At 38.3% G+C, this 23,270-nt stretch overlaps 1 protein-coding gene across 3 annotated transcripts in view; it reads right to left on the bottom strand.

The window, feature by feature from the left end:
- Positions 1-23,270, bottom strand: part of LOC124621758 (DENN domain-containing protein Crag) — a 315,880-nt gene that overhangs the window by 283,121 nt on the left and 9,489 nt on the right. For all 3 annotated transcript variants that reach the window (XM_047147171.1, XM_047147172.1, XM_047147173.1), the window contains exons 2-4: positions 15,196-15,292; positions 9,983-10,226; positions 9,837-9,906 (exon numbers count right to left, since the gene is read on the bottom strand). In XM_047147171.1, the coding sequence (XP_047003127.1) occupies positions 9,837-9,906; positions 9,983-10,226; positions 15,196-15,292 (411 nt within the window). The remainder of the gene's footprint in view (positions 1-9,836; positions 9,907-9,982; positions 10,227-15,195; positions 15,293-23,270) is intronic.

Raw genomic sequence — 23,270 nt, 5'->3', positions numbered from 1 at the left:
ACCTATTCAAAAAATTGGACATGTTAACCACAGCTTCACAGTATTATTCCTTAATGAAGTTTGTTGTAAATAATACATCTCTTATCCCAACTAACTGCTTAGCACACAGTATCAATACTAGGAATAAGAACAATATACATAAAGATTTAAAATCACTTACTCTTGCCCAGAAAGGAGTCCAGTATTCAGCAACGCATATTTTCAATAAGTTACCAGCAACCATTAAGAGTTTAGTTTCAGACAAGGCACAATTTAAACATAATTTAAAAGAATTTTTGGTGGCCAACTCCTTCTATTCCATCCATTAGTTTCTCAACAAGTGCAGTAGACCATTTTAATGAAAATTTATTATACTTTAATTTTTGGCAATACTTGGTTGTAACAGCCAAGTAACTACCTACTGTGTGAATGATGGATGTATGGAAAGCAGATGTAAGTCTTAAGACTGTAAATAGAGGAAGTGTAATTTTAAATCTTGTACATAATCAGGCTGTTCTTAACTGAGGACCCCTGAAATGAATAATTTAATTTTTGACAACACTTGGTTGTAATAGCCAAGAAACTAGCAAATGCCTGAATGATGGATTTAATGAAAGCAGATGTAAGTATTAAACCTGTAAATATTAGAAGTTTAAATTTAATTCATGTACATAATTTTACTGTTTATTGACTGAGGATCATTAAAATGAATGAAACTCAAGTTTTTCTAATTACATTTTTGTAATGTGTTTATCTGACATGTTCCACACCCAGGAGCATTCCCTCTTTTATGGGTCTATGGAATGAATAATCAATCTAATCTAATCTAACAGCATGCACCAGTTGACGAGCCTTGGCTTGTAAAACTTTCCTCATTTCACATATTTTCTGATGGTCAGGTTATGTCAACAATTCTGATCTCTAGCAAATGCGTGAAGTGAGTTGTGGGATGGAGTCAGTGGAGTGGCATCAGGTGCAAGAGTCAGGATGTAAAAATATGCAAATTTAAAGATGAATATGTTTAATAATTGCACTGAGGGGTGTAATTAATTGATATACGAACACTGAACAACCTGTGGTTTCTGGAGTGAATGGATTTGTATTTGTCAGTTTTCATCAATGTGAATGAGTGAGATATGGTTAGGTGGGTTTCTATTCTTGGAAGTTGAATAAACTACCATATTTACTTGAATCTAAGCCGCACTTTTTTTCCGGTTTTTGTAATCCAAAAAACCGCCTGTGGCTTAGGATCGAGTGCAAAGTAAGCGGAAGTTCTGAAAAATGTTGGTAGGTGCAGCCACAACTAACTTCTGCCGTCAAATACATGTAGCGCTACACAGGCTTGCTTTGCAGGCACAAAGATAAATACTGGCGCCAAAACCTCTGTGTCAGTAAATACATAAAAATAAAAAAAAAAAAAAAAAGGTTGAAGACGAGGTTTCTTCTCCACCCCGAGTTTCAGCCACTGCATTTTCATACATTATCCAACGAAGTAAATACAAATTCCGTATTGTTCATCATTGAATGTAGCAGCTTATCAATGTACTACGAAAATCCGACTGGCAAGACTGTTTGGGGTTTTTGTCAATATGGTCAACTCTACATTCTGAATTTTTTCCTACCTGTGAGAAGAGATGGTTGCTAATAACAGTATTCTCTTCACCATAAGAATAATACGAATATAAACATTTTGCGATGTATTCTTTCGTGTTTGCTGCTATCTCATTTAAATCCTGTCTGCCTAATCAACTACGAAACTAGAGTGAGACAACAGCAAACATGGAAGAATATACATACCATGTCATGTTTATATTCATATTATTCTTATGCCTAATAGTGATACAGTCAGAAATGAAGCATGGCAATTGACTAGATTTTTAAATCTAAGATGACTCTAATTTCTGTGCAGAATGTAATGTAATGTACTAAAGAGGCGTTTGCAAAGATTTCCAAACAGAGAAAAATTTTCGATAAATTGTTCAGCACATCTTCTATCATATGCAGTCTATTATTTGGTTCTTGTTGATCATTATCAAAGAAAGCAGCAGTGTAAGTAACAACAAATAGCAGTCTCTTGCCATTGTTTCACTAATGAGACAATTCCTCCCTCTCTCTCTCGCTGTCTCTCTTGTTTTCATTGTATGCGGCGATAGCGCGCACAAAAGCAAGCCATGCAGCGAGCGGCGACAGGCCATAAACACTCATTATCAGAATGCAACAAACAATGCATGACACAGTACAGTAATGCATTTTCAGCTTAGAGTGACGTAAACACCTGTAATAAAGAGAACGACACTTACGAGATCAAAGAAACATAAGCAATCAATTCAAACCAGACGAAGCACATGAACAAGGAAGGGTACCAGTGTAAATACGGACGGAGTGCCTGACGCGTAGCAATGGCTACCTGGTAAAGCTTAACTGCTAAGCTTACGACTCGAACCAAACTACTGTAGCTGTATCATCATTCATTCGACCTAAATTGTGTCTCATATTAAAATGGACCAACTATGTTTCGATTTGGAGGTGCGGCCTAAAACTTTTCTCTCCTCTTGAATTTTGAGTCTCAAATTTCAGGTGCGACTTAGATTCGGGAAAAATTGTTTTCCTTGATTTCGAGTCTCATTTTTCAGGTGCGGCTTAGATTCGAGTGCGGCTTAGATTCGAGTAAATACGGTAAGTAAATGAGAAAAATATTTTATTGCACAAGACCTTTCCATCACTTATGATTAATTTTTGCAGTAAATAATTACATACACACCACAGACATTTTATTTTCCATTATTTGTAGTGGTATGGTGTATGTCATCTTCTTTCAAAGTCTGATAGCCAAAACTTAAGTTCCGCATTCCTGAGGCTAAAGAACAAGGTATTTTTATTTGGAATTATTAAGGGAGAGCTTACATCAGGTAAAAAGAGATTAGAAGCTATTGAAATGTGGCTACAGATGAATCCTGAAGAATCTATGGGTAGACTGAATAACTACTAAGAAGTTACTGGATCGAATTGGAGAACAAAAAATCCTGGCACAACTTGACTAAAAGAACTGTTGATTTAATAATGGAGGGAAGTGTGATGGGTAAAAATTGCAGATGGAGACCTAGGGAAGAGTACAGTATGTAGATTCAAATGGATGTAGTCAGCAGTAGCTATTCAGAGGTGGCGAAACTTATACAGGAGAGACTAGTGTGAAGAGTTGTATCAAACCAGTCTTCAGCCTGAAGACCAAGACCAAGAAGACCGCCACCGCTACTGCCACTGCCACCGCCACAAGAACAACAACAACAACAACAACATTGTGCTGTTAGACGTTGGTAGTTCTGGTCAGTCAACATGACTGGTTCTGTTGGTACTGTCAGGAGTGAACTTTGACAATTAGTGGCAAATGGCAGTCAAATTGTTTGCTGTAGCCTTTGCTACTGAATGATGTCTTGTATTGATGAAGAGGAGTCATTTGTCAGTTACTACTAAAAAAGCTGCAGATAAAAGCTTTAATGACAGCAGCTGTGATAGTTGGCAAGACACGAGCAGTATGGGTAGTAAAAGGGGCAGGAATTTGGAACAATCTATTGATAGTAGAGCACTATGACAACCATCAGCACCTATTTCAGTGTGTAGTAATTAGTATCATTCTCAGTTTTTATATACTGCTAAAAATGGCACAAATGAGCGACTAACAAAAAATTATGGGATGAATCTTATGAGTATTTTATTGCTGAATCTTTGAGCAAAACAATAGCTAAGCAAACGAACTTACAGGGTTTGTCCAGAAAATAATATCTGTCTCTCGCTCTCTCTGATATAAAAAATTCTCAGATAGGTTCAAACAACTTCAAATTCTTTCCATGCATCATTATCTTTCTGTAACTCATGAATCAGGATGCTCTTCGGAGAAGCCGTCAAAGTAGCTTGCATACTGGCCATCAACTTAAGATACTTTCCTTTGATTTCAGTTTTCAAATAAGGAAACAAAAAGAAAAAAAAGTCCACTGGAGCCATGTTGGGACTGTAAAGTGGCTGCAGCACCATTGACAAATCAGTACAGATCAGGCAGGCTGTGCAAACATAGGCAGTGTGAGCTGCTGCTTTGTCATGCAGTATCCATGAAGTGCAAATCTTCTGCAAGGCCAAGTCTTCAGATACAATCTCATAAAAATAAAAAACAGTTTTTAGCATGCACAATAATTCCGAGAGCAAGTGAACACTCATTTGACAGTATGAGTTCAGCAACAGGTTCACATAAATCTAATGATCATCCATTTGCGATGTTGACAGGCATCCTGCGCAGACCTCATCAGCTAGCTCCTACTGACCTACTCTAAACGTCTTGTGCCAGTTGTTTGACTACGATCTGGAAAGACAATCATCCCGAAGGCGTCCTTAAGCCAGGGTTGCCACAAGTTTCCCCAAGTGAAATTCCCTGATATTTCTCTGATTTCCAGACAGGTTTTAGCGTTTTTCCCCGGCAAATTTTTAGGTCTCAAGGGTAAATTAAGATGTAAGTTGACAATCTGCCTTTGCAGCTACGGTACAAGAAACAATAGCGCAAATGAGGAAATATCTAAAAAAAAACTTGCAAGCAGATGGCGTTTCCTATGTTAGCAAAAATCTTAAATGCTAACATCAACATCTTTTGCAATGAACTACTTTAGATGGAGAAAGCAAGCCAAATGGCATGTGTGTTTAATTACGACCACTGGCATTATTTTATTTCAATAAAACAAAACACATTTGGTGACGAAAACATGCATCTCCTTGGAGTTGAAAGGCAGATTTAAAATACCTTCACTGATTTCAGAAATAACCTCAGGAAAAAGTAGGCCTTTTAAAAGAAGTGTAGAGAAGGGGGGCAGCGGAGGTGGGGGAGAAGAACTGTGTAAACCAACACTATGGGTGACCGCTAATAATGTGGTGTCACCGCCAGACACCACACTTGCTAGGTGGTAGCCTTTAAATCGGCTGCGGTCCGTTAGTATACGTCGGACCCGCGTGTCGCCACTATCAGTAATTGTAGACCGAGCGCCGCCACACGGCAGGTCTAGAGAGACTTCCTAGCACTCGCCCCAGTTGTACAGCCGACTTTGCTAGTGATGGTTCACTGACAAATTACGCTCTCATTTGCCGAGACGATAGTTAGCATAGCCTTCAGCTACATCATTTGCTACAACCTAGCAAAGCGCCATTACCAGTTACTATTGATGCTGTAAAACATGTACCGTCAAGAGCGATGTTCACCAATTATGGATTAAAGTTCAGTATTCCTCAGCTACGTCCTTTTTTGCTAGTCTCATTTCCTTGACCTGTTCCAGACCTCACGCCAGCCTGCGTGAGCTAAAACGCGTGCCTTTCGGCTTCCTCTCATAGTGGGTTGGCTCTCTTGCCAATCCACAACAAATAAAATGTTGGTTCTAGTATGTTCATTATTATCAGTTATTACCCACTGTGTTATATCTATTATTTTATAGGTATTGTGCGATTTTTCTTTTGAGAAGTATATGAATGCATAGCATACAAGCTGCCAGGGACTGACAATTTTCTTCTTCTTATTGTTCATACTTTCTAACATATAATCCACTTTTGAAGTGCCAAAATGCACTAGAACAAATAAAATTTCTATAAAACACCACACTGTACAACGTACTTGCAGCGAGACAGTCTTAATTCCTGAAATCCATCGCCCATGGCCTCTGGCTTGCTGAGGAGCACCACAGTCCGGGCCCTATGGATAAACCATGAAAATCTGCTGCATTATACCACACACATTGACCCAGCCTGTGAGCAAATCAGTGAGATTAGATCCAATGGGCACAGTCTTCACATTAGTGGGAAATGAATGACTTCAGATCGAAAGACCCGATTCATTACAGATTCCTACAGAAACGGCCTGCGGTTCTGGCCTGTGGCGGAAATCCACTTGTGTGGCCAGCTATTCACGAGCCACAGACAGTATGTTGTGAAATGAGACCATGGTGATCAACCCATGCAACAGATAACTTGTCCAAATACTCTGAAATCAATAATAATGAGGATAGGTAGCAACTCACTAAAAAAATGATTGCAGAGCCACATACAGGCATGTAGAAAACACAACCACACTCTCACAACGAAATTTTCAGCCATAGCTTTTGCCAGAAAACCAAGGCACACACACATTCACACAATCACTCAGACACAACTCATGCACACATGACCACCATCTCCGGCTGCTGCATCCACTGTCTCTGAGAATCAGATCCAAACAAACCACTCCTCATGCCTCCCTGCCTCTCATCGGCAGCTGCTAGGCTAGCAGCAAGAAGCGGTGACAGCACTGACTGCAAGCTGAGGGGAATGGTAGGAAGGGGAAAAGCAGTAGTAATGAGGGAGTAGGGAAGTGGCAAATGTACTCAGTTGCACCCAGCCAATGACGATGCACGACACCTCAGTAAACAAACCATTTCATCCACCGAGACAAAAAACGAGATTTTTCCATTGTTTTTTTTTTCCAAATTTCCCTTGTATTTCCCTGATGTGTTTGAAATTCCATGATTTCTCTGATTTCCAGAACCTGTGGCAACCCTGTTAAGCATTCCAAAAGTTTCCAGCACTGTCTTCTTGAGATTCACATAAAACTTTATTTTCAAAAGCATTACTACAAAGTTTTCTCCATTGTAAGTGGCCTACCGCTGGAAGGCTAAGGTCCCCTCCCAACTGGTCTGAGCACTCTGTGATGTATAGTCGCATCACAAAACAATGTAACACATTACTTTCTAGGCATGACCTGTATGCGTACATCAGTACCCAGTATTTGTGCATCAGTACCCAGTATCTCATCCCAATCAGCAGCAAGATTATTTTGCAATTAGCATATCAACATAATACAGTGATTGATAAAGTGAAGGCTTTGACTAATTTTGTTCATGGTTCATGAAATTCTTTACAAGCCAGAACAATAACTGTAATTTTCTAAGAGTGGATCACTTTATGCACTATTCTTTTGTTGTTGAAGACACTAAAAGTTCTTAAGTATTGGTTGTACTGTATCATTCTAATGTAATCTTCTGACCCAACTTTCTGGCCTTCTTCCAGGAAATGACTCCACACTGTGGTACATAGTCCAGGTTGACAATTTATCAGTGTGTGTAGCCAGTTCTTGGAGCAATACATCACCAAGAGGCTTCAATGTCGGATCACAAGATTCTACTACAATGATACAGTAGAAATACCAAAGAACTGTTGATATCATCATTTCGTCTTTTGCTGAAGTTCCTTCATTCTGCAGACAATACACCCTATTACCCCTTAGAAACTGTGAGAGGGAGGTGGGGGGGGGGGGGGGGGGGGAGCTCAAAGTGCAACTGAAAACACAGCATCTGAGATGTAAAAGTTTGCATGCCAGAAAGAGGAACTGCTACTGACAATACTCTGTGGATATGGAAATCAAACAGGGAGGAGAGAGGGGAAAGAAAGGGAAGAAGGGAAAGTGGATTCAGTCACTCACAACCCAGGTTATGAAGCAACAGGCAAATGAAAACAGGGAGGGTAGCAAGGATGGAGGCATGGTTGTCAGAGGGAAGCCAAAGATATTCTACTGTAAGTACTGTGCCAGGTTCAAACCAAAGAGGATGCATACAGAAGTAAAGAGGTATACAGTATAAAGATAAACACAACTATGTACGATGAAAAGATGCATGAATGGCTAAAGAGGAAAGGGAAAGAGGAGCGGACTGAAGAGTAAATGGGAGTGAGGTTGTTTAACGTAGGTTCAGTCCAGGGGGATGGCGGGATGAAAGGATGTGTTGGAGTGCAAGTTCCCATCTCCGCAGTTCCGAGAGACTGGTGTTGGGTGGGAGAAGCCAAATGGCACATACGGTGTAGCAGGTTGACAAGTAAGGCTTCCTGTTTTGCGATTCCCTCAAGCCTCTGCCTGGGAACATGCAGCTGCTGTTGAATTGTCTGCTTGATCTATGATGCAAATCCTTCATGAAGAACTAAAATTTCATCCCTACAAGTAGGCTGTGCTGTAGAAACTTAATCCACGTGATTTTGTTGTTCAAACATATGCGTGGGGGGTGCTTCTCGGCATGCCTCAGGAGACATTTGCTTTCTCCAATGATGAGGTTCAGTTTCATCTTTTGGGATCTGTAAATAAGTTGAACATGCGCTACTGGAGCCCTGATACACCTCCTCCCCCAGATAACTTCATCAGCATCCCCTACATTCAAAACGATTGATTGTTTGGCGTGCACTATTTCAAGTTGGAATAATTGGTCCATAGTAGTTTGAAGAGAACAAACAGGTAGTTTCGTTGACTTCTGACTGTCATGTCCAAATGATTCAGGAGTTTTTCCCACCAACACTCTATGACGTAGATGCGGGAAGTGTATGGTTCCAGCAGGGCAGTGCCATGGTGCACGCAACACGTGTCAATGACTGTTTTGCAGCAACACTTCCCAAGACTTCTCCTTTAGGGGTGATCTGAACTGGGCAGCACTGTCACCTGATTTACCCTCCTGTTATTATTTTCTATGGGGCTATTCAAAATCACTTGTTTACAACAATCGTCTTTGGGCCCTGGCTCATCTGAAGAACAACATTTGTCAAGCTGTCACCAACACATCTCTTGATATGCTAAAAAAAGTTGCACAAAACTTCTCATTCAATTAACACAACGTATTGATAATAATGGATGCCATCTGCTTGATATAATGTTTAAACCTACGTAAACATAAACTTTAAATGTTGTTCTTGATGCTGTTCAAAGAATTAAATATACATCTAGATTATATTTTAACTGAATTTCTAAATAAGCAAATTGCTGTGCCCCACCCGGAACAAGGACAGTTATTCAAAATGTATGGAAAAGTGATTGCACAACTGAAAATCTACTGAACAGTACATATTATTGCCGCAGAACATCATGTTTTAAAGTATTTCACATACCAAATTATCTGTAAATATATAAAAATAAAATACCATTCATTTTTTAATGCAGTCTATTAATTTCTAACCCATTTTAATTTCAGTTCATAGACTAAAACTCATGAAGATATCTTCACAAATGAGAATGGCACAAGGTGTGAACAGCACCAACTTGTGCTGTGGAAATTTCTTCACTGCTTCTAAGAATGCAACAAAATGAGATTTGTGCAAACAAAAGAAGACTGGAGACTAAAACCCAGAATGCATATTACTCAGCATTTACTATCCATGTTTTGAGTCTTTCAATAACTAATCCCATGTGTAAAGTACACAAAATCATTTTGATTCTTTCTTTGTCACTGAAAATGGTACTAAATTTTTCATAAAGCACAGCAATAGAGGTCATATAACTATTGCCACACATTATGTAAAAGTAAAAAACGTAGCAGTCTTATGATATGCAATACTTTCCAAAATCAGCCACGCCACAAATACTGCAGAGGTGTTATACAATAGTCCATAAGTGACTGAATGAATGAACATGACAATAACATTCAAAAGGAAAAACTGATGTTCTACAAATTTTGTTTATTTATTTGGCTTGTGGTTTCTTAGGCTGTTGTTAGCTGACAATGGTGTAAGGAGATGAAAGCCAGTTCATGATTAAATACACAGAACATCAGAAGTGTAATTTTTTATGTTAAATTAGTGTCTGTTAATGCTTTATTTCCTCAGGGTATAAGAGGTAATAAGGCTCAATAGGAAGTTGTAACTAAATGAAAAAAGTGAACAGAATGTTTACACAGTAAACATTCTGAACATTATTATGGCATGTACTTAAAAAGTTTTGTGTAAAAAACTAACAATACAGAGATCTTATCATCTACTAACTGATCTACAGAGCCCTGGAAATCAGAAAAACAAATACAAAAGAGATCAATCAATTACAAACATACCTGGCTTATATGATATTGATGTTGCTCTGTTCATTGACTTTTTGTAACATAAAAATACATCAGAACCAACCTGGAAACAAAAATATACAATAATTTATGGCAATGAATGACACTGGAAAAGATAGTTATTTCATGGTAGAACTTACCATTCCCTTGTTAAGGTTTCTATTGATCATACAGAAGGCATGAGGTGCTGTTTCGCCTTTATTGGTGAGTATGACACATATGTCCGTCACAACAAGCTCATTGCATGGCATGCTGGGTGAAGCACGTCTGAAGGTGACAAATGTCTTTGCCCCAGAGTTGTTCACATTCGCTATTCTTCCTCCAGGAGTAGTGACTATTGGTTCTGAATCAGCCATAATGCGCTCCTTCCCTTCATACATTACACTGTTAAAATAGAAACATAAATAATCACATGAAGAATACAGACAGATACGTATTTATACTTAATTAAAATGGTTTTCACTGGTGTACCATATAATAAATACTAAACATTTGCAAAAAAAAAAAAAAAAGAAAAAAAAAAGCGTTGTGTGTGTGTGGGGGGAGGGGGGGGGGAGGTAAATTGTGACTCCCACCTCAGACATGAACACTAGTGGCATTACTAATTTCTGGTCTCTAGTGTGCAGTTCAACTGATAGTCTGCCACATGATGAAGGATCCATATTTTCTCTCCTCCTTACATCATCAGGGAAGTTGTCGTCATCCTGAGGTTTGAGTAACATACCCCTTCTTTCAACCTCCCAAACCCTACCCATCACTCATCCCTGATGAATGAAGTAACAGTTCTGAAAGTTAGGTACAGATTTTTTTCTACTCTTAATGTATTCATCATTTAGACTTACAGCTCTTGCGTTTGCCATGTTTGCAGTTAAAATTATTGAATACACAGACTGCCTCTTATGCAAAACACAGTTTTTTTCATGCAATTCAAAGATATTTCAGAGCATCCATGCAATCATCAGTGGGTTTTCTTTATTCAGATATTAATTTTGCATTACATGGTTTTGCAGAACCATTTGTAAATCATGCTGTACTGATAGCTGGTTATGTTTTGCTGCGGCAGATCCTATTTTTTTATGTATGTAGGTCATTAATGTACACAAGAAAAAAAAGCAATGGGCCCAAGATGGAACCTTGAGGAACACGACATGTAATTAATTCCCAGTCAGATGAAGACTGACTGCTTACTGCACAGGTATTTCACAATGACACCCTTTGTTTTCTGTTGGATAGATAAGACTCAAACCCTTTTGCAGCACTGCCGGTGACATCATAATATTCTAATTTACTTAAGAGAATGTTGTGGTTCACACAGTCAAAGGCTTTTGACAAGTCACAGAAAATGCCAGTAGCCTCTTATGTCTAGAAATCTTGCCTCTAGCAACATGTTTCTGAAATTCATCAATCTTGCTGATACACAGTGTAAGTCTTCTTTTTGAAATTTTTACTCCCACACACTTGTTACATTTTAAGAACATTGTCTTACTGGTTATGGCTCTGAAGAAAAGACCTAGCTTATCTCTGACAAATGTTCTGATTGAGCTTCTGATAAATTTCTTTATTTGAACAATCATTTCTAGCCGATTGACATCATCAGGTTCTAGTGGACAAAACTGAAAAACTACATAAGTAGCATTACAAGATTAAACTGCCAAAAATCTGTTAACTGATGTAAACGTTAATGACAACACACACATTATAAAATGTCACACATTTGCTTAAAAGTATTTAGAGCATCACATTATGTATGCACAAAAATGTTGATGTCAGATAATAAAACTATCAACTTGTCACTGAAAATGAAAGTGAGATACACAGTGATGTAACCCATTTTGAACGAATCATATCACATAAAAGTTTTTCGTTTATAATGTCACATGTTGTCACATTGTAATATAAATTACATCATCAATACTAGGTTCCCACAATTAAAACAGAAAGAGAACCACTGCCCAGAATGACGTCAAATTTGAACATCATATTACTGACACGGGAAATATAAAAAAAAAAAAAACCTAACAAAAATTCGACTAACGGATGGCACTGTGTCATAATACACACACCAACAGATGTGCAGTTCTCAGTTTGCATCCAAGATGCCCAACATTACTGTCTCCATGAAGGATCACACATTGCTAATATAGCCCTTTTACAAAAATGATGACTACGTGGCTGCCCTGCGAAAGTTCCAGAGACTCAAGGGTATGAAAAAAGCATTGGTCCAGTACCTGCTAAGGATCTGGAGAAAATGACTACAAAATTCATAAAGATAGGTTCTTTTGAAGTGCAATGTAGCAAAGGGGGGAAAGCAGTGGATCGGACATCTGTCAAAGATGTGGCCACAGCATTACTGGAGGTGTCAAGAAGTGGTGTGCAAACATGCAGTGCATGAGAAACTGCCCGAACATTGGGCATGCCTGCAAGCATGGTGCATTCAATCCTATGAAACATAATCCTACAAAACATCTGGTATTGTTATCCATACACAATTATCCATGTTCAGGAATTGCTTCCTGATGACCTGCTACTGAGACAAATGTTTACTCTAGAGTTTCTTACTTGCAAGGAAGTGGAAAATGAACAGCCATGGAACACTCTGCGGACAGTCAAAGCTCATTTCCATCTTCAAGGACTTGTCAATATGCAGAATTGCTGAGGATAGGCAATGAAAAATTCGTATGCATATCAACTGATACTCTTTCATTCTGCAAAGATGACTGTGTGGTGTGGGATGATAGCATCCTTTATCATAGGGCCATATTTTTTCAAGGAGATGAATCCTGCAGGTCCCGTTACCTGCACCACCACTAGTAAACACTATGAGGGTCTTTTAAGCACCAATTTCATTCCAACCCTTCAATAGCAGGGGTGTAGGCTCATTTTTAAGCAAGATGATGTTCCCCACACATTGCACAGCCAGTGTGACAGATACTGTAGAATAATTTTGGATATGCTACAATTATCAGCCATGATTTCCCTACAGCTTGGCTGTCCAGGTCACCTAATCTTAATCCATGTGACTTCTGGTTCTGGGATTATCTGGAAGGTGTAGTGTTCAGTGCTCCAATTATGAATGAAGTTGAACTGAAGGCATGCATTGCACAACACATTCAGAACATCTTGTTGCAGAGAATGGTGGACAGCATACTGAACAGTCTCGCGTCAGTCTTGTGACAATTAGAAATCAATGCCATTTTGCTTTTTATATTGTTTTTGGTCCCGGGGCGGTTAAAAACCCACTTTCCCCATGCAGCATGGTAAGATCTTTCCATGGTGGATGGGCTTTGCTACCTAACAGTGCCACAACTGTTGATGGCTGAACTTGCGCAGTCACACACACTGAACAGTACAGATGGTGTAATGTGCAACTCGAACCACAGCCATCATACTGCAATTCATCTGTCATCTGAAGCCAACCCCATTTATTTTAAGACACTTACAGTGCTATATATTGGTAAAATTTTCATGAATGTTTCCCCCGTGACATCACCCTGTCAGTGTGATGAACGGCAGCATGCTCTAAATGTAGAAAATGCTAGTTGATGTGGATGAGTACAAAAAACAATACTGTAATGTTTGAATACAGCATTAGTGGGATGCAGCTTGACACAGTCACAGCAATTAAATATCTAGGTGTAGCGCTGCAATGTAGTATTACATGGAATGAGCAAATGAGGTTGGTAGTAGGGAAGGCAAATGCTCGACTTCACTTTATTGGGAGAATTTTGGGAAAATGCAGCTCATCCATAAAGGGGACAATGTACACGACACTAATGTGACCCATTCTTGAATGCTGTTCAAATATGTCAGATTAAAAAAAAAACAAAAAAAAAAAACATGGAAGCAATTCAGAAGCATGCTGCTAGATTTGTTATACGCAGGTTCGACCATTTAGCAAGTATTACAGAGATGCTTTGTGAACACACATAGGAATTCCTTGAGGAAAGATGATTCTCTTTTTTGCAAGGCATTATTATGGAAATTTAGACAACTGGAAATTGAGGTCGACTGCAGAACGATTCTACTGCCACAAATGTACATTTTGTGTAAGGACCACAAAGATAAGATGTGAGAAATTGGGACTCGTATGGAGGTTTTACACAGTCATTTTCCCCTTGCTCTGTTAGCAAGTGGAACAGGAAAGAAAATGACATGTAGTAGTAGTAGTAGTAGTAGTAGTAGTAGTAGCAGCAGCAGCAGCAGCAGCAGGAGAGTAGTACAAGGTTCCTTCCGCCATGCACAGTATGACGGTTTGAAGAGTATCTACATAGATGTGAATGTAGATGTAGAAATGTGTTTCATTTCTCTTGACCTTCATACATTCCAATGTCTTTTCTTGGTATGTAAATGAAAATTAGAGATTGAAATGCTACGTTACCCACTATTGACCCCCATGTACTGGAAAATGAATGCTTAGCAGAAAGATTTTCATTTCTAACCCATAATTTAAAGATGTCACTCACGTTCCTTGAAATATCAGTGATCTGTGTTTTACTCACTTCAAAATGCACTGCTATATCTTGTACACTTAAGATTTTCTTCCCTCACAGATGTTGAAGATTTCAACTTTTTCCCGTAAAGTCAGTAAGATGGTATATTCCACAATCCTAATGATTACCTTCGTTAATGGTCTATAGCATATTTCTGCGTTACCAAGATGTGTCACAGGATTTTACTTTTAAAACAAAGTACATCAATGTGCTCTATCTCATTAGCAAGCGAATATCTGACATTCAGATGATTCTTAGCATGATAATGTGTATTGACAGATGCAACCATTGCAATAATTCTGTATGTATAGCAATGTCACAGTACACAAATACATTGAGGGTAGGATGCGGTAGAGTTAGTCCGTGTGTGCGTGTGTGTGTGCGTGTGTGTGTGTGTGTGTGTGTGTGTGTGTGTGTGTGTTCCAGAAAAAGAGAGGATGCATATGCAAGCACACTTGTGCCACATATCAGTCCACTAAAGGTGAGTAGCTATCTTTCCCTTATTTTATGTATTGTTCCATACAAGAATTTCCATTATTGTTAAACAAGTGCACTGAAAATAATAAGCAACAGTGTCCAGGTGTTACACATTTACAGAACAGTTACCAAATGCTATAATAATTTCAATACTGCATTTTAAAGCCAGTTTTAATATGCACATACAAGTATGTATGTCTTCTACTGCTCCATTTGGCAAACAAAGTATGAACTTACAAAATAAATTTTGCTTGTAACAATAATCTTTTGAACTGTTGGCATACATGTTAAAACTCAAACATTTTCTCCCACACATATGCCAATAATAATAACTAACTGTCAATAAATAGAACAGTTTACAAAATATAACAAATCAAAAAACTTGCCCGACATCCACAAGAGGTGGCTTGTCTCTTCCTCTACGATAGCACAGGTAAACTTCAGGACTGCGTAAGCTTCCATGATTCAAGTCTGCTGAGAAACCTGTGAACAGATTTGAAGGTATATGTATCCAGTAACTCAATTTGTGCAGCTATTAATTTTGTTTCTCATAATGACAAAAATAAAACTGCTCTTGACTGCCATGGGGAAAGCTAATTCCAGACTGAGTTTTACCGGAATTATCCTAAGGCTGTTCACTCACAATAAAGACTACTTACAAAGCATTCATTCAACCTTTAGTGCTCAAGGATTTTTGGTACCCTCCCCCCCCCCCCCCCCCCCCCCCACCCAAAAAAAAAAATATAGCACCAGGTATGACACAGCAAAGTGTGAGTACAACTGTTATCAGTCTCTATTCTAGAAATTTTCATATTTTAAGCTATAATATCCAGAGTCCGAGAAAGAAATTGTTAGACTTTGAAGTTGCAGTCAATGATGCCAATATTGACTGTATGCACAATATGGAGCACTCACTGGTGCAGAGATTTTGAACTGGGTATTGTTAATATTAATCATTATAATCTGGAGAGTCAGTTTTGTAGACATGATGTCAAAAGTGCAGGAGTTTGTACTTTTCTTAAATCTGATGTGGAATTAAAAAAAGGGTGTGACGGAGATGAAGCACTGAGTACTGAAAAGAGTTTTGAAGCTGCTGCTGTTCAATAGCAAGATGACATGGGTAATCTAATAATTATGGCACTGTATAAAACATCTTGTGGGGACTTAGACACCTTCTTTAATAAGCTGGAGTCTCTGGTGGATATTATGTTTAATGAAAAAGCTACAATAATTGTCTGTGAGGACTTCAACATAAATCTTGTGAATGATTCTATACTAAAAAATTGTTTCTTAATGTGTTGCACAGTTCCAACATGTTTCCTTTCATAAACAGCCCACAAGAATAACAAATACAATGACAGGGTGTCTACAAGGACAAGGAAAAACTAATTCCCGGATTTTTCCTGGTTGAAAATACACTTTCTCCCGGGTGAAAATACACTTTTTCCGTGTTAAGTGACAGTATACTTTTTCTCGGCACTTATCAATCCTTTTATGGTTTATGGTTTTATACACCGACATAGAATTTCCCGGCACTTTAGAAAATGAAACTCAGGGGAAAAAGCACGTTTTGGAAAGATCTTTGATGTGCAGCAACATATACACTGCATATTTCTGTGTTACGAAGCATTAAAATAGAGATTGCGACGCGCTTTTGTAAGCCAGTCACAGCTCATGTCACCTGATCTCGCCAGCTGATGACAGCATTTGACACGTGATGTAGTCAGCCAATAGCAAGATCACTATTAAGTAGCGCGAACACACAATTAAGAAAAATTAATCGCTTAAATTAATGTACAATTGTTGCTACAAGAAAAACAAAGCTATCACACATAATATTGGTCTCTAAGATTAATACGCTGCAAGAGAAGCTAAGCTTCCACATATATTGTTGATCTTTTTTGTGCGTCATACGTTACATAAATGTCCCAGTAAATTTTTTTAATAACGACGTAAATGTCTGATCTTCTGGGCTCGAAACTCTTCATATGGCCGTCCCCAAAGAGTTGATTTTTAAACAAGAGTCAAACGCTCTGTGATTTAAAAAATTCGTCGTACACCCTCTCACATAGTTTATCTTACATAAAAGGAAATTTTCTTTGAAAGTAACGCTTTTCAAAGCAATATGCGCAATATTTTTCCATGACCTATTACAAAGGTACGTCTCAGCAGTTGCCACAGAGCGCCAGATAACAGGTGTCACTGCACTTGCGCAGCTACAATGACGCAGGAAGCCCGCATGTTCGTACGTGTGAAACATTAAAAGATCTTCCATTAAAACGTATCTAATGTAAAAACTGTCACGTCACGCTCATCGGAGGCAATTTGTTGTTAAGAAGCACTACACAGTCGTCCTAAAGCCTTTGATACACTTTGCTTTTGGCAGACGCTTGTATGAGCACTGTGTTTCGTTGTTGTATATGGCGCATTTTCTTTGCGACTTAAGTTTTATTTTTGTTTTTTTCTCTCGTTCATGTTTTGTTGCTGCAGTATTATTCTGCAGAAGTGGGATACAGTAAATTTTTTTGTTGGAGTATTGGTTCTTACCAGTCAAAATCACAAAAATGTAACTGAACACTAAAACAATGAAAAAATCCCGGAACTCAAAAAGATTCCCGGGTTTTTCCCAGATCTCCCGGTTGTCCCGGGTCGTAGACACCCTGAATGAAAAATCTTACAGACAACATATGTTCAAATGTGGACACCACAGAGATAGAAAATATTTATTTGTTTGTTGCTTATTTAGCCCAACCGGGCCCCAAGGGCCTCTCTTCCACCTGACCAGGAACAACACATACTGGTACCAAATATATCACAAAACATTCACAAGAAAGAAAGAAAGAAAAAGAATAAGAAGAATAGTGGTAAAGGGCCCTTAGAACGGTATAGATTAACTTAATGCACCTGAAGCCATGTTTAGTATTATTAAAGACATGTTTAGTATTATCAGAAGTGTAAGGGATAAAGAAAGAGGAGAATATTGAAATTACAATGACACTGCCCTTAAGGAAAGAACAGAATATAAATAGAGAGCTCTGCCGACAAGCTGTAGAGAAAAGTTGTGGGGGAGAGGAACTGGCAAGAGTGAGCTGCACAGACATTGGGAGATATGACTATTGTGATGGAAGGTGTACCATTAGCTGTATTTTGAAATTTGAAAGGGGTTTAATTTCTTATATTTTCAGGAAAATTGTTCCAAAATTGGGTCCCTGATATAGAAAGGATTTTACTTTGATGAGAATGAGTGTAGTAGTATAAGAGTGTACGCAAATAAGAGGGAGTGCAATGACTGAAAAGAGAATAGAGCAAATAAAGTATGATAGTCTCTCTGCTTATCAGCATACACCTGTAGCAGTTGTTCGTAGGCAAGAATGATGTGGTCGAAAAAGCTTGTATCACTATTGTATTGTACAAAAGCATTAATTGTCAGTTCCGGCCTGTGTGAGTTTTTGTACGAAAGTCCTTGAGAATATCTAATAAGGGGAGTATTAGACTCTCTAAGAGCTTCCTTCTAAGCTCAAGAGGAAATGCTTTTTATATTTCTGTAGAGAGTGATGTGATGCTGACACCTTACAGACTGCAGTTTTGTGTCCAATCCAGTCTAAGTGATGGTCTAGAATTATCCTTAAGTTCTTTGCAGGAGGAAAAAAGGTTATTTCTGTGCAATTCAGCATTAATTGTGGAAGAGATTCTCTGAACTGAGGGGTAATAAGTCTTTTGTGGGTGACTAAGATTGCTTGAATTTTAGATGGGTTAAGTTTCAAACCCATGTTCTGTGCCTGCTCTGGTAGGGCAAGTAAATCAGCATTTACTTGCTGGATAGTTGTGGACATGTTTGTTGGACTTGCACTTAGATCATATAAATGAAGGCCGTCAGTGTATAGATGATATTTGCACTGGGAGAGAATAGTTTCATATAATTAACATACAATTAGAAGAGTATCTAAAAAGCACTTAATAGTCGCATGTTACTCCAGTTCATCCATCACTTTTATAAGAACAGTCATCATGTTACAATTTTGCCAGAAACGAGGCTGCTATTCATCTAAAATGCCATTAGATATTAAATAATTAGTAAGCTGTTTGTGAACTTTGTATTCCAAAGCCTTGGACAAAGTTGGCAGAATGTAAATGGGCCTGACTTCATACTGACTTAAGGCTATCTGATCATAATGGTCTCATCCTTGCAATTCCAGCTATGCCTATGAAAGAAAGGAATGTACTTCTATTTAAAGAAGAAATTTTTCTATGGAAAATTGTATTTTTTGTTACAGGTCTAGGTAATGAATCCTGGTTGGAAGTGTTTTCACAGTCAAGTACTAACAATGCATATGATGCTTTCTCTTCAATATTCATGGACAATTCTGAAATGTATTTTCTGACTAATCAGAGCCCATTCATGTCAGATCTCTAAATCTAGCTCCTGGATTATATCAGACATTAAGTTTTTCTGTAGGACTTTAAAAATGCTCAGTTCTCAAATTACATGATCTACAGAACCCCAGTTTATGGCATAGGTACAGACATTCAAGAAAATATATCGGCTGGTAACTGCAAATGAAAAAGTATTTAAAAACTATAGTACAATAAGAATGTTTGGCAATAAATCAAAATCTACATAGGATACTGTAAAAAGCGAAAGAGGGAAAATATATGAAGAGCACGAAATTACACTAACAATGCTGGTAATACCACTATTGGCAAAGAAATATCTGCCAAGTTACATACATGATTACTTTGTAAATGTTTGCCAAACACCCACCTTAAATTTAGCAAAATAGGGTAAACTTAGGTACTGTATACCTGCACATGGCATGAGTTTCATTCCAACCAGTGAACATGAGGTAGTGAAGGAGATTAAAAGCCTCAAATGCAAACTGTCAGACAATGTAGATGATGTACAGGTGTCATTTACAACACATAACTGCTTCACAAATTGCAAAGCCCTTGGCTCACATTGTTAATTTATCATTCACTGAGGGAGTGTTTTCCCACAGATTAAAAATCTTGCAAGCGATACCTTTATTCGAGAGTGGTAATAGGCATACAGTTGAAAATAATAGACCCATTTCACTCCTACTGGCAGTCTCTAAAGCAATTAAGAGATTAATTAAACAACAAACCAACAGGCAATTAAACAACCACAGTCCACTGAATAATAAACATCAGGGCTTTCAAGCAGATAGAAGTACAGAAACAGTGATAATGGATTACACAGATGAAGTAGTGAGAAACTTGGATACAAACAATAGTGTTGTAGGAGTTAAGGGGATACACAAGGGTAGAATTTATTAGGCATAATTTTTAATGGATTAAAATGTTCCTTAGAGAGAGTGTTTTTAAGATTCATTCACATAAAGTGTGCCATAAATATTAAAATATGTTAAAACTGCTGTTTACTGCATGGTAGTCTGGTGCATCAAAGAGCTTGAATACAACCGATGTAATACTATAATAGTTACTGATGAAATAGGGGCCCTGTTAGCTTCAGCTGGTGTCACAGTGAACATTAGTATCAACTAGAATACTATTCTCAACAAGATTTCTCTTCATAACAATTCATTTACAGTAAACAGTCTGAAAGCACATGCTTCTCTGATATCTGCATAACATGTCATTTCACTTGTCTTTTACATGAAGTAAAATGTGAGTGCTTGAAAATAACGAGCAAATGTATAGAAAATTTCAAAAGGTACTCTTAATTGTGCAAAAAATGCTTCAACTGGTAAGCAGAAGCCAGTAAATCAATATTAATTTCAAGATAAGTGTGTTTCGACATTGGTGAAAAAAAGGCTAACTGGGTGGTGTCACCATTGCTGACTGAAGGTCTGTTCAATTTCAATATTAAAAAACATGAGTTCAAACTTATAAATGCTATTTTTAACAACATTTTTCGAGTTTGGGAGCTATAACTCCTAAAACATACATGTAATTACAGTATACATTTTTGTAACTTGCAAGTCAACATTTTTTCTACTGTAGTAAGCAGTAATATTCCAATATATTTCAATTCAGATTTTCAGTGCAGGTTCTTATAGCAACTGTTTTGTCAAAAAATAGACTCTTATTTCAGAGTGCCACCATTTTGTTAAAAACAATTTTTTTAAATATCCCTACCTACTATGTTAGCCAATATCACCAGTTTCATGCAGTTTCTGAAATTTTGTTCTAGGACGAAAATTGCGGCATTCGATGTCGCACCAAGCTCCCTCACATTCCGCAGAGGCTTTCCTTCGATGTCATGTAGTGTCCTCTGTATGAAAGTGTTTTACTTAAAAGAAAACATAATACAATTTAAGGGTGTAAAATAAAGATCTAGATTCAGTTCTGTAGTTAGTTTGTTATTCTATTTTTTAAAATCATGATTATTGGTTCCAAAATCAAGTGTCATCAGTAATTTACATCTTCCTAGAGCTTTTATTCTGTTACTCATGAAACTCTTTTTGCAATGTTGGAAGTAAAAGGGCTAAAAGGGGTTGAAAACAAGTGGTTTCAATCATATTTGCATAGCAGATCAGAGATTATGGAACTCACATCAGCTCATTCTAATCATAAAAGCATATTATTATCTGATGCAAAGAAAGTGTACTGCAAGGTGGCCTGCTCTTTACTTATATAAATGACAAACACATCTCAGAAACTGCAGCTGAGTTGATGTTTGCAGATGACATTAGTGTAATAGTGAGCAATATTAAGGAATCTTTGTCCACAACAACTCATCAAGTCCTCAAGTCCTTCAACAGGCTGACCCTTAAAACACACACACACACACACACACACACACACACACACACATATTGAAAAGATGAATCAAAATTGATCAAGACTTAAACTGGAAAGGCCTTGTAACCAAACTCTCCTCGAGACACAGTCTGCATGTTTTGCTCTGAGAATTATTTCTAAAGTTTGCTCTTGAGATGCTGGTAGAATGGGTCATTTGGTTACTGCCAGTCCTTTGTAGCTTATGGAATAATTTTCTGGGGTAAAGTTAATGGATGATTAAATGAAATTTTTACATTACAGAAAACGGCTGCTTGAATCTTGTCACATACACTATGTAATCAAAAGTATCCGGACATCCCCAAAAACATACATTTTTCATATTAGGTGCATTGTGCTGCCACCTATTGACAGGTACTCCATATCAGTGACCTCAATAGACATCTTGAGAGAGCAGAATAGGGCACTCCGCGGAACTCACAGGCTTCGACTGTGGTCAGGTGATTGGGTATCACTTGTGTGATACGCCTGTACACGAGATTTCCACACTCCTAAACATCCCCATGCGTCCACTTTTTCCAATGTGGTAGTGAAGTGGAAACATGGAGGAACACGTACAGCACAAAAGCATAGAGGCTGACCTCATCTGTTGACTGACAGAGACCGCCGTCAGTTCAAGAGGGTCGTAATGTGTCATAGGTAGACATCTATCCAGACCATCACACAGGAATTACAAACTGCAACAGGATCCACTGCAAGTACTATGATAGTTAGGCGGGAGGTGAGAAAATTTGGATTTCATGTTCAAGCAGCTGCTCATAAGCCACACATCACGCTGGTAAATGCCAAATGACGCCTCGATATTAATTTCAAGATTAGTATTTCGACATCGGTGAAAAAAAGGCTAACTAGGTGGTGCTGCCATTGCCGACTGAAGGTCTGTTCAATTTCAATATTAAAAAAACATGAATTGAAAATGTTGTGTGGGGTGACAAATCATGGTACACAATGTGATCATCTGATGGCAGGGTGTGGGTATGGTGAATGTCTGGTGAACATCATCTGCCAGTGTGTGTAGAGCCAACAGTAAAATTTGGATGCGGTGGTGTTAAGGTGTGGTCATGTTTTTCGTGGAGGGGGCTTGCACCCCTTATTGTTTTGTGTGGCACTATCACAGCACAGGCCTACACTGATGTTTCAAGCACCTTCTGGCTTCCCACTGTTGAAGACCAATTCAGGGATGGCGACTGCATAATGCATGGTCTATGGCAGTGTAGTTACACGACCATAACATCCCTGTAATGGACTGGCCTGCACAGAGTCCTGACATGAATCCTACACAACACCTTTGGGGTGTTTTGGAACGCTGGCCTCGCGCCAGGCCTCACCGTCCGACACCTCGATACCTCTCCATGAAGAATGGGCTGCCGTTCCCCATGAAACCTTCCAGAACCTGATTGAATATGTGCCTGCGAGAGTGGAAGCTGTCATTAAGGCTAAGGGTGGGCCAACACCATATTGAATTCCAGCATTACCAATGTAGGGTGCTACGAACTTTTAAGTCATTTTCAGATACTTTTGATTACATAGTGTAGCTATGCTACGGCTCACTGCAAGCCCCTATTTAAAAAGTTGTGTTTGTTTACTGTATCCTCCTTGTGTATCTACAAATGTGTGTTGATGACAATAACTAGACTCAGTGGCCTGCTAACCAACTGCGATTAAAACAGTTACAATACTT

The sequence above is a fragment of the Schistocerca americana genome, chromosome 7 (genome assembly GCF_021461395.2).
Source record: "Schistocerca americana isolate TAMUIC-IGC-003095 chromosome 7, iqSchAmer2.1, whole genome shotgun sequence".
In the NCBI taxonomy this organism is placed as follows: domain Eukaryota; kingdom Metazoa; phylum Arthropoda; class Insecta; order Orthoptera; family Acrididae; genus Schistocerca; species Schistocerca americana.
This window is presented reverse-complemented; position numbering and strand designations above follow the sequence as displayed.